At 41.9% G+C, this 15,667-nt stretch overlaps 1 protein-coding gene across 5 annotated transcripts in view; it reads left to right on the top strand.

The window, feature by feature from the left end:
- The window catches only part of DOCK8 (dedicator of cytokinesis 8), a 223,141-nt gene that overhangs the window by 158,215 nt on the left and 49,259 nt on the right, over window positions 1–15,667 (top strand). For all 5 annotated transcript variants that reach the window (XR_009691133.1, XM_061132657.1, XM_061132660.1 and 2 more), the window contains 4 exons: window positions 4,863–5,012; window positions 6,872–6,985; window positions 11,059–11,214; window positions 12,999–13,138. Coding sequence is in view for 4 of the 5 variants with exons in the window: in XM_061132657.1 (XP_060988640.1) it covers window positions 4,863–5,012; window positions 6,872–6,985; window positions 11,059–11,214; window positions 12,999–13,138 (560 nt within the window). In the remaining variant the exon portion in view is untranslated. The remainder of the gene's footprint in view (window positions 1–4,862; window positions 5,013–6,871; window positions 6,986–11,058; window positions 11,215–12,998; window positions 13,139–15,667) is intronic.

Genomic DNA, 15,667 nt, shown 5'->3' with positions numbered 1-15,667 from the left:
CGCTAGTCCAGGCTGCCTCTGCTTTGTGAGGACCAAACGGAGCTAAGGGTCTCTGTGTGCAACTAGCGCCAGGAGTTTGTATTCTAAAAGCCGAGCAGATTCAGGTGGATGGCTGCAGCTCACACGTCTTGGAGCAGCAACATTAGCAGTGAGACGCAAGTTTTGTGCTTTGGCAGGAAAAGGCTGGCCATAAACTCTGGAGGGAAAAAAAGAATCAAAACCACCACTCCATGCCCAGTACATCCTGCTTCTTTGAACTCATCCCACTAACCATCAAGTTTCTCCATAAAGATTTACTCAGCTTATAATTCATCTATATATAATTCATACAAATAATCTTCAACTGAGTTGATCTTCCATATTGCAAGTTTTGAAAGACATGAAGCAAAAGCTCATTTTGATATTATAGAATCGCCCTGATGGCTCAGATGGTAAAGAATCTGCCTGCAATGCAGGAGATCCAGGTTGAATCCCTGGGAAAAGGGAAGATCCCCTGGAGAAGGGAATGGCTACCACTCCGGTATTCTTGCCTGGAGAATTCCATGGACAGAGGAGCCTGGGGGGTTACAGTCCGTGGGGTCACAAAGAGTCAGACGCAACTGAGCAACTAACAGATTTTTCATTTAGAAGAGAGTCCCAAAGGAAAGCAGTATCTCAATTCAAAGATGTTTCATGTTGGGAATTCCCTGGCGGTCCAGTGGTCAGGACTGCGAGCTTTCACTTTTGTGGCCTGGGTTCAATGCCTGGTTGGGGAATTAAGATCCTGCAAGCTTCATGGTGAAGCCAAAAAAAACGTTTCATGTTATTTACTCACACATATGCACACATGTCACTTAATCATTCTTAGATTTAATAGTTGTAAATTATCAGCTTATCATGAGCGGTTATCCCCAGTGCACACACAAGACCCCAAGGCTAAGCAGGGGTTTGCCCAGCCCTCTCAGCAGGGAGGGACAGAGCCTCAGTTCCACAGTGCTGTAGTTAAAGTTCTGTTCCTCTGTGATTTTGCTTCTCCTTGGAAGCTTAAAGTTACAAAACATTTTCTTAGCCTAATGTATTAATAACATGTGAAAACTTTGTATTCTGAAGTCAGCTTTAACGCAGTGCCGCAATTACTATCCCATTCACAGTGGCAATGAACTCAGCTTTGCTAGGCCTGAATGGCTCCTTGTGACATCTTAGAGCTCTCTTTCTGAAGTGAGTTTGCATTCTCTGCAGATGTAATGATGACTCTGTCCTTCATATAGTCCCAGTAACAGCTGGTGTCCCCAAGGGAGGAAGAATAATAACATCTAAAATGTGTTGAGCACCTAACTACGTACATGCCAGGCACAATGCCTTGTGAGCATTATCTTGTTGAATCCTCTGACAGCCTCCAGACAGGAGCTTTTCATTGTCCCCAGTTTACAATGAGAAGGCCATAAAGAGGAAGTTTGAAGGCCGTAAGGAGAAGTTTGTGGGCCCACCAAACCTTGTCAGTCCCACTTCAGTGCCCCTAACCCCCTAACTGCCAGGAGCTGAGAACCGTGGAAAAGCTGAAAATTGCTTTTAATCTTGCACATTTATTTACTAGGACTCAGTAGGCTCGGGAAAGAAAGCGAAAGTTAAAGCTGATAGGATTCCTTCCTCTAAGAGTCCCTTATGGTAAACAGATTAGAAGCTGGAAAGAAAGTCCTGCTGAGATGAGCACTTGGAGGGGGTTGGTCAACATGTAGATCTCCCAGGGCATCAGCTATCTAGGGCTCTGTAGGTTATAACCAAGACTGTCAGGGTTCTGGCAGCACAGCATTGCTCAAAAGGGTTACCTGAAAAGCATTTATCAAAGGGACTTTGCCCAGGGTATGTGCAGGATTACAGGAGTAGAGGAGGGTTGGTGAGACACCCAGGGAGCAGAAGGTGCTGGAAGCTGGGGTAAGGAGCAGTATAATCAAGGCTGAAAGAAAGCTGAGGCAGAGAACAGGGTCCGCATGACAGGAGCTGACATCAAAGAGAAACAGTGCCGCTGCCAGAAGCACGCTGCCCAGGCATGAATCCAGGCATGTACCTGGACCATTCTCTTCTCCTGCCCACTGGTCCCCTGATGGAGCCTCCTATTGGCCAGCTCCAGCCAGAAGCCCAAGTTCAAGGAGTCCTGAATGATGTAGTCTGTAGAGATCAGCTTCCTAGGGCTCAGAGATAGATAAAGAAGGGCAAGAAAAGGAGCTGGAAGCTAGGGTGGAGGCAGATGCAAAAGTCACAGCCCCAGCCAGACTTTGTAAGGAAGCTGATCTTGGATTCAGACTGGGTGCCCAGTCCTCCACACATTGCTTATACAGTTGCCTTACAGATGCATGAAAAGGTGTTTCAACATCAAAACAGCCGTTTTCCCAAGAAGCTTGAAGAGAAAGGAACTACAGCCTCCTTGGGTTTAGCCAACTACCTAGGCGATTTAACACCCTTTAGTTGTATTAATGCCCACGTGCTAATGAACAACCACTTTGGCATCATCAGAGCTGTTGAAAAGAGTCCTTGTGCAGATTTCACAGTTGCTAATGAATAAACCCCCATGCTTCTAGAAACTGCTGAGCTAGACTTTGGGGACACAGAGGTAAATGGTGACCACTTTACCCTGAAGTCTACACCAAGGGTTTCTTAGTATCCCTGCTTTGAATGGGTCACAGAGGCCCTTATGGAGGAAAATATTTTCCTGCCTTAACCTACACCTTAACCCACACTTAACCCACTTTAACCCACACTTAAACCACACAAATAATGACCAAGAATCCACTACTATTTCTAATGTGTGTTTCTCTCTGGAGATGCAAATGACACAGTAGTAGGCAAGTAGCTGACAGTCTGGCAGGAGGGCGTTAGTTGGAAGTATGTTATTGTGAGGTTTATAAATTTAATTGTAGAATGGCCAAACTCAGCAGGCAGGAGCCAAACACAACAGTGAGTTCTAAAAACCCAGTACTGGGGTGGGTTAGGCAGTGGGGAATCAGGAGCGGGTAGCCCCAAACAAAGGGGCTTGTCTTCCTCGGTCCTTAGAATCATAGTGCGAGAGAGGTACTTTGTGGGACAAATACCACATCCTGCCTCTGAGGATTTGTGACTCTATGGGGTACAGACACCTCCCTGTGTCCTGAGCCAAAAAGGACTCTACTGTGAAAAGAAACTGAGGTTCTTACCCTGGGCTTTAGGATTTTAGATTTTTAGGTCTTCCCCAAGCTGGCCAAGGCATTGTCTTAAAACATAAAACACATTTACCTATCTGTCTGCTTTCGCTTCTTAGTTTACCTTTTCTTTTTTTTTAATCTCTGTTTATCTCAGTACTAAAGAAAGTTGCCAGCCCTGGCTTCTTAGAAACAAAAATCTGCTATTAGAGCTGTTAGAAAGGTGAAAGTGTTAATCATTCAGTCGTGTCCGACTCTTTGCAGCCCCATAGACTGTAGCCCACCAGGCTCCTCTGTCCGTAGAATTCTCTAGACAAGAATACTGCAGTGGGTTAGCCATTTCCTTCTCCAAGAGATCTTCCCAACCCAAGGTTCATACCCAGGTATCCTGCACTGCAGGCAGATTCTTTACCATCTGAGCCACCAGGGAAGCCCAGCGCTCTTAGGAGTGAAAGTCATTTTCCCATATACTGTCTTTGTCCCCTCTCCTTCCAGTCCTGACCTAGAGGGTCACCTTCAGGCAAGTGTGGGCAGTTTAACGTTCCAGGGCCGTTTCTTTTTGCAGTGTCTCTCAGACTATCATGGACACATTTATAGAAGGGGTAGACACCCAACCATACCATCTCCCAGCCTTGCCCATCCAACTGTTTCTAATAGCTCTGAGAGTTTCCAACAAGGACAGGATACAACCTCAGACTCTTATCAAAGGGACTGTATTGACCCAGGAATCTCCTGGCCCAGGAAGAAGTCCAAAAAAATAAGCATGATGTTGATTTAAAATTGTGGTAGGCAATGAGCTGCTGTTGTCCTAGTCATAATGCAGGCTATCACTGATTGATATATAGGTTTTTATTTAAAAATACATGTACATTAAATATGTATTTTAAATATGTAGTTATATAAATATTTACATATGTATATATGTGTATTTAGCAAGCTAGTTTTATAAAACTCACAACATAATTTCTCCTAGAGACAATGTTCCAAATAGTGTTATGTTTCCAGTCTGCATACTATAGAAGTGTTTTTGGTGGAGAAGGAAATGGCAACCCACTCCGGTACTCTTGCCTGGAAAATCCCATGGACTGAGGAGCCTGGTAGGCTACAGTCCATGGGGTTGCAAAGAGTTGGACATGACTGAGCGACTTCACAGGCCAGGCTAAAGAAAAAAAAAAAAAAGAGATATTTTTGGAAAAACTCTTCTCCCATTCTACTTGAAGCTGACGTAAGAGGGACATTTCTCTCTTCTTCTCACTGTAGTTTCAGAGACAGAATTGATTTCAGTTTACATCAAAAACAGTCTCATAGACAGTTCCTTTTGCTATAAAGTTGTGTGCCGTGATAGAACAGTGCTGCAGTGGTCATGGCGGGGCGCAGTCCACGTCTGCCTTCCCAGCTGAGAGAAGGGGAGTCTTGTGACACTGCAGCTGAAGAATTAAGCTCCCTGGCTTTGTCAGCATCAAGAAGGGAACCCCCTGACTTGGGGTCAGGAAGAGGGCACCCTTCCCACCTCCTGCTGCCATGGTAACCATCAGGGTGTCAGGAGCAATTTTCAGACCAGAGCCTGCATGGACAACCAACCACCAGCACAGATAAAGTGTTAGAAAGTCCATTGTTAATGAGCTATTCTTCCAGGCTTTTCCCTTTTTCCATAGTGTACAAGCAGGTCACCAGTTTCCATGTCGACATTTCCCCCCATCTTCTCTGTAGGTGAAAAGCATGGCCCAGTATGTACATAACATGGACAAGCGGGACAATTTTCGGAGGACTCGTTTTTCTGACCGTTTCAAAGATGACATAACTACTATTGTTAATGTGGTCACCTCGGAGATTGCAGCCCTTTTAGTAAAACCTCAGAAGGTAACTGTGTCATTTTACTCTTTACGGTCTGAAATTTTTTACCCTGGGCGTATATTATTTTCATAATCAAAGAAAAATAAGCATCATCTTAAGGCAGTAATTAAAATGTAACTAACTGTACATGACAACTAAATTCACTTTGTTATACTGGACAGCACCCTGTGGTGGGGCTGGGGCATTGCTATCAAAAATTACAATGTGGGGAATTCCCTGGTGGTCCAGTGGTTAGGACTCTGGGCTTTCACTGTCAAGGGCCCGGGTTCAATCCCTGGTTGTGGAACTGAGATCCCCAAGCCGAATGGAGCTTGTACAAAATGAAATTATAATGTGGAATTAAAGCTGTTTAAATTATTGTATCAACACACTATGAGAGGGAATGTTTTTGTTCTTAGCAAATATACCCTGAAGTGTTATAATATTTATAATCCTGCTCTCAGATGGTTCAGAAAAAAAATTGAACATGAAGAGAGAATGATAAAGTAAATATAGCGAAATATCCAGCACTGATGAGTCTAATTAGAGGAGTTCTTTTGACTATTCTTATTCCTTTTTTGTAAATTTGAAAGTATTTCAAAGTAGAAAGTAAAAAAAAAAAGTAAAATGAAATAAAACAAAATTCTAAAATTTGAAGCAGAATTAAAAATTCTATAAAATTTGAAGCAGCAATGATCATTATTAATACCTTTATCATTATGAAGAATTTGTATGCTGCTCTGTACTTAGGAGAAGAAGCTTCCAGTTGGTCATTTCTTATGACAGACTCTGTGAGAGTGGCAATGGTGTCTCATTTTGGCAGGCATGAAAAACGAGGCACAGTGAGGTTGATAAATTTTCCAAAAGTCAACACAGCCAGCAGCAAAGTCAAGACGGAAGATTCCAAGGCCAGCATATTCAGACAGATACTTAAGTAGTGGTCCATGTGGAGGGTGCTAAGAGCATGAGGACTTGCCACTCCGTGGTAACTGTGGAAACTTCTTTACCAAGTCTCCACCCATGCCAGTGGCTGGTCAGCTTGGCCTGAATTTGCAAACTGCTCATCATAACAAGAAGAAAACATTTCAAATCATATTTTCAATAGTTCAGAGCAAATTGATTTATCATTCTGAGAATAAAGGACATAAACATGAAAAAGTGAATCCCTGCTTGCTCTGAAGTGCTGTAAAATCCCTCGTAAATATGAGCACTGAGAGGTAGTAAAAACTAAACCCTGGCCTCAATTCATGCAAGAGGTTACTCTACTGTGTATGACTCTGCCCTCTCTTAGGCTGGGAATGCTGTCTAATTGGAGAAAAAAATTTCTTGAGAAAAAAATTTCTTAAGTAAAAACTGATTTTTTTAATCCTGATTACATTTTCTGCAACAATCCTTTCAAATTAAGAATCTGTCTCATTGAAGACAGTGAATACATTTCAAATTACTTTTGCTAAAACAGTCATTAGCAGAATCAAACAAATTATAGCAAAGCAATATAAAGAAATTTAAGAAATATGAGAAACCAGAGTGTTGGAAAATGTTCATAATATAATGTTGAATGAATAAATTCAAGACCTTATTGTATATAGAGAATAAACTCAATTATATACAGATAAACATGCATATAGGAAAAAACACCTAGAAGCAAATATACCTAAATATTAACAGTAGATAAGGAATTCCTTCATTCAACACTCATGGCATCAATTAGTTTCTAAATTGTGTCTGCTATAGTTTTGCAGGGTTATCTGCTTTGCTCAGTATCTTCCAGAGGGACACTGGCTGAAAAGATATGACCTGCCTCTCCCAACTCCCGCCCTAGCCCAGGGCTGCAAGGTTTACTAGCAAATGATGGGGGTGTTTGTATCAATATGCTTGTTTTTAAGGAAACTGAACAGGCGGAAAAGATCAACATCAGCCTGGCTTTCTTCTTGTATGACCTTCTCTCCCTCATGGATCGTGGCTTTGTGTTTAACCTCATCAAACATTATTGCAGCCAGGTGAGTGTTCCCTCCGCCCTAGCCCTGTTGCTCCTGGCTCCTCCCCGTCTGACGTGATGCTCATTGCCGTGGCGTGCCCCCTTGTCCATTGCCAAGCTAGACAGTCGGGCTCCTGTACGTTCTGGGGCTTGTGGTACAGTCTTCAGGTCATTTGTTTTCTGCCTTGAACCTTGGTAGACACACTAGTTTGTGTGGATTCCTGGAGCATTTACCGACCCAGCACAGAAGGGCCAACAAGGTCATCCATGGGCCTTGAGGCTTATTAGTGATGCGAACTGCTTTCTTCAGTTTAGCATTTAACAGAATTACATGGCTGTGGGATTCAGTCTTTGACCAGGTATATAATCGAAAGTATGAGGTCTCTTTTCACACATTAGGGTAGTTAATTAAATTGCAGTTGTGAAATTCTAACATTAAAGAAGTCTAGTAAAATCAGTCAAAGAGACTGAATTTCACTGAGCACAAAGCACATATTGTCATCTGGTATATCTGAAGGGTATTAGTTTTAAGACCATTCGCAGTACCCCCAAGGATGTCAGCATTTGTGGATGCTCAAATCCCTTCAATAAAATAGTGTAGAATTTATATATAGTTTACACACATCCTCCCATATATTTTAAGTCATGGATTAAAATGGATTGCTTATAACATCAAATATAATGTAAATGCTGTGTAACTAGTTGCCTGTACAAAATCAAGTTTTGCTTTTCTGAATGTTCTGGAATTTTTTTTCCAAATAGTTTCAGTCCTCAGTTGGTTGTCTCACAGATACAGAAACTCTGGATACAGAGGGTTGACTGTATTTTGTGATTAAAGAGCGTATCAGTGCTATCTCCCCAGATTTTTCAAATGGAATCCTACTTTTGTTCACTATTCTCCTCAAACTATCCCAATAATAGAAATATAGGTAGCAGTTACTGTTGCTACTCCTTTTCTTTCATACTCCTGTTTTTTAGGACCACCATCACTGTCATTGCCACCAGCATCACCACCCTCCACCTTCACCATCACTGTCACTACCTTTAGTTTCTTCCTATGGACAAAGCTCTGTGTTCACATTATAGAAATCATCTCTCTTAATTCTTGCAAGGTGTTATTGTCAACATTTTGCATATGATAAAGCTGAAGTTTAGAGGAGTTAATATGTAACTTTTCCAGGGAAGAAAGAGCCATGGCTACTTTACTCAAGGTACAGTGAGTTAATCACTCTGTTCCACCAGAACTAATAACTCTCTGTAGTTAATCCCCTAGTGACCATAAATAAGTCGTTCGACTTCTTTGAGTCTCATTTCCTCATTTGCAAAATAAAAGGATCTCCCCTCCCCTGCTAAAAAGACCATGAATGTTCTAAAGAGACTCTTAATAAGGAAGATGACTTACAAAGAATCCTAAGGAAATATCAGGAGTACCAGAGCACGAACATCTTGTACAGCCTGACCTCCTGCCCCTGTTTGGATCTTCTGTCCCTGTCCCACCAGAATGGAGTGGTGGAGGAAGATGCCATTTCCCTTTGCCATCACTTAGGTGTTTAGGATGGCAGGTCATTGGGTGAATTGCAAATACAAGTTAATCTGTTTTTTTCAAAACTTGATGTTGAATATATGGAAAGAAAGGACTGGAACACCACTATAAGCCCAGGGTTCGCCTCTGGTATAAAAAAAAATTTATCCATGACACTTGTTAAACTGTAAAGCAGACTCTCTATTCAGGACCATTGTGATAGGTATAAGGACCACTGCATTGGATTTTTCAGTAGGGGAGAGAGATTGCATTCAACTCTGAATACAGAAGGAAAAATGCCAATTTATAGCCAAGGAACAGGGTAAGAGTAGTAAGTGGATGAAAAACTACTAAGAGGAAAATCAGGGGTAAATAGGAAGAATTCTCGTCAAACTAACCTAACAGGATTCTTGCTGAAGGCAGGCTAGGGTGATCAGAACCACCTGGGGAACATGAGGGGTGAGGAATTTGGTCAGATCTCAAGGGTGAGAAATTACAGCTGAACTGACTTAGCAAGATCATTGTGAGAATTGGGCAACCGAGGCTACAACTTTGGACCCTGACCTTTGCAAAGGATGTTTGCACACAGGATGCACTTTGCCTGTGTGCATGCTAAGTCACCTCAGTCATGTCTGGCTCTTTGTGGCCATATGGCCACAAAGGACCGTAGCCCTCTAGGCTTCTCTGTCCATCGGATTCTTCAGGCAAGAATGCTGGAGTGGGTTGTCATGCCTTCCTCCAGGGGATCTTCCCCACCCAGGGATCAAAAGTGTCTTACATCTCCTGCATTGACAGGTGGGATCTTTACTATTAGTGCCATCTGGGAAACCCAAACCGCACTTTACTCTTTCTTAAACATTGCTAAAATTATTTTTGAAATTTTTGTCTTCATTGACGTTTCAAGGGACTTATGAAAGATGCCCACAATGTGGCCTTCTTTCAAGTGCAGATATCTTGTGCTTTCAAGTTCTGATAGCAGGCTTGACCCAACAACTTTGGAAGTGGCCATTGAGTGAAGGGCATAAGACTGAGTTTTAATTAGTTTAATTTGCTGGTGTCCCTGTTCAAAATCAGCCAGTAATACACATTGACAAGAGTATGGGTTCTGGTAAAGGTTCATACACGGAAGTGATATATTCTATTTTTTCTATAGTACATAATGGCATTCATTTTTTTCCAATAAATGTCTACTAACTACAGATTCTATAGGTAAAATGCCATAACACAATGGCTTTTCACTAAAATGGCTGAAAATATGTGCTTATTTAAATTATATAGTTTATTAAACTGCTCTTAAAGTGCATGAAGAGGAAGCATGGCCATTTGTAAGGGTGAGATGCTTGGCTTCCTGTGCTGGGCCAGCAGAGTCCTTGTGGTGATATGCTGAGGTTGAAGCTCCATCCCTGGTGGGGCTCAGACGGTAAAGAATCCACCTGCAATGTGGGAGACCTGGGTTTGATCCCTGGCTCGGGAAGATCCCCTGGAGAAGGAAATGGCAACCCACTCCAGTACTCTTGCCTGGAGAATCCCCATGGACAGAGGCGCCTGGCGGGTTACAGTCCACGGAACCGCAGAGTCAGACACAGCTCAGCACACACAGAATGTCCATCAAGCCCTTCTTTCCTTACTTCATCATGGCCATAGAGTCTCAGTCCTTCAGTTGTCAGCCTCCCTGAGGGAAGCAAGGGATCTCTTCCAGACTGTCATGTTTGCCAGCTTTTCATTGCTTTTTTCGATTGGTTTGTTTGAAAAGATTTTTCCTGATAATTCTCCCAGCTTTCTCTTTCTCCTCCACTTCCTCCTCTCCCACTTTGGGGCAAACTCCTAGGCTTTTATGCAGGGACTACATACTTTCGTAAGTAATTTGATGCTTTCATCTAGGGACTGGTTTGAAAGCTTACCAGTGGGGGCCTTTAATTAGAAACCACAAAGAACACTAGTGGCTTTCAAGTCATCCAGTCCTATTTCATTAGTTTTGTGTGGCCCCATGTGGGGTCAACTCCTTTCCTTTAGTTTCTCAGACACGGTAGGATTTTTGTGAAATTATATTGTGTTACAGTGAAGACGTACCTCCAGATTATTTTTAGCATGAGCTTGCCATCCATCATATCAGAGATTTGACAAGGGTAGGGTTGAGGCAAGCATTCTTATTATGGACAGCTGTTAGGCTATAATCTTAAAAGGAACAGTAAAGTGGCTCAGTGGTAAAGAATCTGCCTGCAATGCAGGAGACACAAGTTCAGTCCCTGGGCCAGGAAGATCCCTTGAAGTAGGAAGTGGCAATCCACTCCAGTATTCTTGCTTGGGAAATTCCATGATCAGAGGAGCCTGGAGGGCTATAGTCTATGGGGCTGCTAAAGAGTCAGACATGACTTAGTGACTAAACAACGACAATGGATGAAAACTTACTGGACCTTCCTATAATGCAGAGTTTGCCATCTATTGCCCTGTCCCACTCATTTTTATTCCATTGATTACTGTAATCTGGGGAGAAAGGATAATTTTGTGTCTGTCAACCTCAACTCCATTCACCATGGAATAAAACCTCTTTTCTCTCCTCATTTTCTTACCAGCTGTCAGCCAAGCTCAACAACCTTCCAACTCTCATTTCCATGAGGCTGGAGTTCCTGAGAATTCTCTGCAGCCATGAGCATTACCTCAATCTGAACCTCTTCTTTATGAATGCGGATACCGCTCCAGCGTCTCCCTGTCCCTCCATATCTTCCCAGGTAATCAGCTAACTGGAAAGTGTTTAAGCTGTTTCATTGAATTAGCTTGGCTTAGTCATTTTATTCCTATGCAGGTTGGTCTTCTTAATTAGAAGAAAAATTGAGTTATTCAAACTAGGTCAGTTGATCCAGATACATATATGTATGCTACCCCGTTATTCCATCTAGCTAATCATTTACAAGCTATGTGATTGTTTTCTGTCTAGGCTTAAGGGTCCCTGCTGAGGCCAGCTAGAGCACAAAATCTGTATGCACTATGAAAAATGTCTAATTCATAGAAAATTCACAGATCTTCCTTTGCTGACAGTCTTTACTTTACCTTGACAGTCTCCTTTGCTCACTTCCCTTTTCCTAAACCTTAGCACCATAAAATTGATGAAATTAAAGTTAGTTTCCTTCATATTGATTCCCAAATGATCTAGTAGTAGTTTTTAACATGGATACTTTATTATATCTTTGAATGATCCTAGAACTTTCTGCTGATTCTGATATAGAATGAAATTAAGTATAAAATGATTCCACCTTGAATAATATTCTCGAAAATTTAGCTCTTGAAACACTAAAAATATCTCCTTGTAAAATAATCAAATGGTCTGTTTTGTAGAGTATATTTCTAAAAATTCTCTTTCTTAATCATCACAGAAGAGTAACACTTGTATTAATATATAGAGATGAGGCTTTGACGGTGTGGCCAGTCTTTTTTTGTAGAACAGTATTATGCAGGTTAGGTTTGGTGGGCCCCAAATTTCACAGGATGTTAAGAGTTATTATGCAAATATAGAATTCTGAAGACAAATCCATTTTAGAAAACCTGTGTTAAAAGGTTTCTTTGCAATAGGCCATTCAAGAGTCTCTAACTTGGTTATATGAATTACAATGCCCCTGGGGCTGCAGAGGAAGTAGAAGGAGGTGAGTGATAAGCAGTGCTTCCCAAAATGACTGGACTCTGGAAATCTTTTTTTTTCCTCCATCGATCTGGGGGAGTGGTGACCTCTAGAAAGACTTTATGAAGTACTGCTGTTTAATAGTCACATTCCATATATAGGGAACAAATCAGTAGCTCAGAATAGCAGGCAAGATTTCTTCTTCCTAGGTTTTCTTTCAGATGCATTTTCTTTGATACTAGCACAAAGGAAGGGGCTTTTCTTAATAATTGTTTTAAAAATTTTAGCTATTCATGCCAGATGACATTCAGATCCAGATGTGTACCGTATGACCATCTTCCTGTGAACTGGGGAAGAGCTTGTAAAGCAGCTGTTCCACACCTGCCAGTTCCACCCCTAGTCCTCCCCCGTATTCTGCTTCTGACCTCCTCCCAGCGTCACCAACTGGAAAGGCTGTCTAGAGACAGTTGGAGCCTCTTAGTGACATAGGAAGTACGCCCGAAGATAAGAACACAGGTATTGGCCTGCCTGATGCTGCTCCTGGTTTCCAGGCCAGCAAAATTCAGGCAATGTAGGTAAATCATATTCCAGAAGTGTAAACAGGAACATTAAAGGTGACAGTCTGTTATAGAGGAATCACCAGCTCAAGGCCATAACAAGGGGTAGAATCCCCATTTCCCCATGAAGATGCGATCGGAGGATTTTAGTCTTCTTCGCCAGTTGAGCAGAGTAGACACTCTTAAGTATCAGTTTCTTCATCTGACATGTAGGGACGTGAGCAGCAACTGCTTCACCGTGCCTGCAGGGCCTGGCTGGTAGCATGTGCTTGATGCATCCTAGCCATCGTGGTGTTAATTCCAGTTCTTGTTACTCAGAAAACTGCCCCTTACATTTCTATAGAACTCCAGCTCCTGCTCCAGTTTCCAGGACCAGAAGATTGCTAGCATGTTCGACCTGACTCCGGAGTACCGCCAGCAGCACTTCCTCACCGGGCTTCTCTTCACCGAGCTGGCCGCCGCCCTGGATGCTGAAGGGGAAGGGTATGTCTCAAACATTTATAATGGAACAAAGGCAAAAAAAAAAGCATGCTCCTTACTAAATTTTTACACTCTGACCTCTCTTCCTTGGTGAAAAACTCCACCATTCACCAGTTTCAAGGAACAGAAGCAGCCACGTTTTGAGAAAGTGATTCCAATAGGAACGTGGAAAGGCATGAGGGATGGAGAATAACCATAAAATAGCTCTTTTCAACTGCTTATTCATTAAGAGGAAGTTACCAATTCTACCAGGGCCTCCAGTGGCTCAGACTGTAAAGAATCTTCCTGCAGTGCGGGAGGCCCAGATTGATCTCTGGGTTGGTAAGATCCCCTGGAGGAGGAAATGGCAACCCACTCCACTATTCTTGCCTGGAGAATCCCATGGACAGAGCCTGGCCGGCTACAGTCCATGGGGTCCCAAAGAATCGGACATGACTGAGTAGCACAACTAAGCGGCCATCACTTTCACTTGACCAATTCCACTAGGTTTCCCGGGATGCTTGGTTAGTGAGCTGCTTAGAAACAAAGCTGTTTTTAAGGTGTACCTTGGGTGAGCTGTATGCACAGAGGCAGCAGCCAGATGCCACTTGGCTCACTGCTGACAGGGGCTCAAATCCAAGGAGTGTTAGGATTGAAAAATAATTTAGATTCAGCCCTCTTAGTGTTCAGATTAGGCCCATGGAATTGAAGGAACTTGCCCAAAGTTACACAGCAGACTCAAGTCTGGAAACCATGGTCTCCATGCCTGAAAACCTACTCCTACAATGCCTACCTTCTTCATCCCTCTGTTCAAGAAGTTTCTGAAATAGAATGTGCCGATTAATGGCAGCATTGCTGTATGTTATAGATTCTTATCTAATTCGAGATTCTGAAGTTTTCTCAAAGTATTTATAATTTTGTGACAAAAATAGGATGTCTCTGTATGAAACAATTACAAGAGCACTAGTTTGTGTAACTTCAATAACAAATGTGTCCCAAATGCTTTGTCCATACTGATAATGCCAAAGGGATGGTAGGTCTCTGTCTCCCAGCAGGTCATTGTGGGAAGTCTGATGTTCTCAGCTCTGAATTCTGCCTCCTTCCAGAAATTCAGACACCAGGTATATCCTTAGCTTCGTTTTCCAAGGCTTCAGTTTCATCAAACTCCTCCCAATTTTCTCAGTAGAATTTTCTACCCTATAGCTAACATGAATTTCCACAGCAACACAAAGTGCCTTGACACATATGCTGAGAATGTGCTGAGAAGGAGGCTTGTGCAGAAAGAAAATTGCCTTCACACACACACACATGCACGCATACTTTATCTTAATTGTCCTTTGATAGCAGAGATTTCCATGATTTCTGAAAGCATAATACTCTTTAGTATCTACATGAGTGGTAGTCTCTATTTTCCATTTCTCTTCTAGTGAAATGTCTAGGGAACCAGGCTTTGCATCTGTTTTGATTCCTCATAAGATTGTTGCTGTTACTTTACTAGCAAGAGAGTAGAGTATGTTCAGAGATCATCATGTAATTATGTTTAATCAGGTATGTCCATTTTTTCAAACACATACACACACACATGCGGTACCTCTTCTACCCCCCAAAGGGTAACTAATTAAGAGTGTCACTCCTTTGGCAAAACAATAATTCCTGATTGTTGGGTTGTCAGTTACTCTCCTGGAGAGTCATTAAAAATACCATCATGGACTTTATGTATGAGCAGAAGTCTCAGGAACAGTTTATTTTCTGACAATACATCCTTTTGATCAGTTCTTCCTTTGGCTGCGAAAGCAAATAATAGTCTCACCAACACCCACCCATCTGAGGCACAGGGCCAGTGGTACACATCTCAACAGCTGAACTCCTGAAAGGAGACATAGCTCTAGATTCTAAGGGATCACTGTGGAACCCTTCTTACCTGAGGGTGTCCACAACATCCATACATCAGGAAATCCATAGTGGTTTTCAAACATGTGCAAATTATCTGGAATTTTTGTGCTGTGCTACCAAATGTTTAAAGAAGAATTAATTCCAATCCTTCACGTTTTTAAGGATACATCCAACTCATTCTATGAAGCCAGCATTACCTTGATGGCAAAGCAGATAAAGATATCACAAGAAAAGTGCAGACCAATATGAATATAGATGTAAATATCCTCAATAAAATATTGGCAGACTGAACTAAACAACATATATTAAAAGGTTATACACCAAGGCTAAGTAGGATTTATTCTAGGTATGCAAGATTGGTTTAACATCTGAAAGTCAGTTGATATAATAAAGGACAAAAACCCCACTCAGTCATCTCAATAGAAGAAGAAAAAGCATCTGACAAAATCTAGTACCTCTGAAAAACACTCCACAAACTCTGTAGGAATATGTGAGAATTTCTTCAACCTGATAAAACATCTATGAAAAACCCACAGCTAATATCATACTTATTGGTGAAAGATTGAATACTTGCCTTACAAGGTGAGGAGCAAAACAAAAATGTCCACTCTTTCTTCTTCTATTCAACATTTTACTGGAAGTTCTACCCATGGAAGTTAA

This window comes from Dama dama, chromosome 29 (genome assembly GCF_033118175.1).
Source record: "Dama dama isolate Ldn47 chromosome 29, ASM3311817v1, whole genome shotgun sequence".
NCBI lineage: Eukaryota > Metazoa > Chordata > Mammalia > Artiodactyla > Cervidae > Dama > Dama dama.
This window is presented reverse-complemented; position numbering and strand designations above follow the sequence as displayed.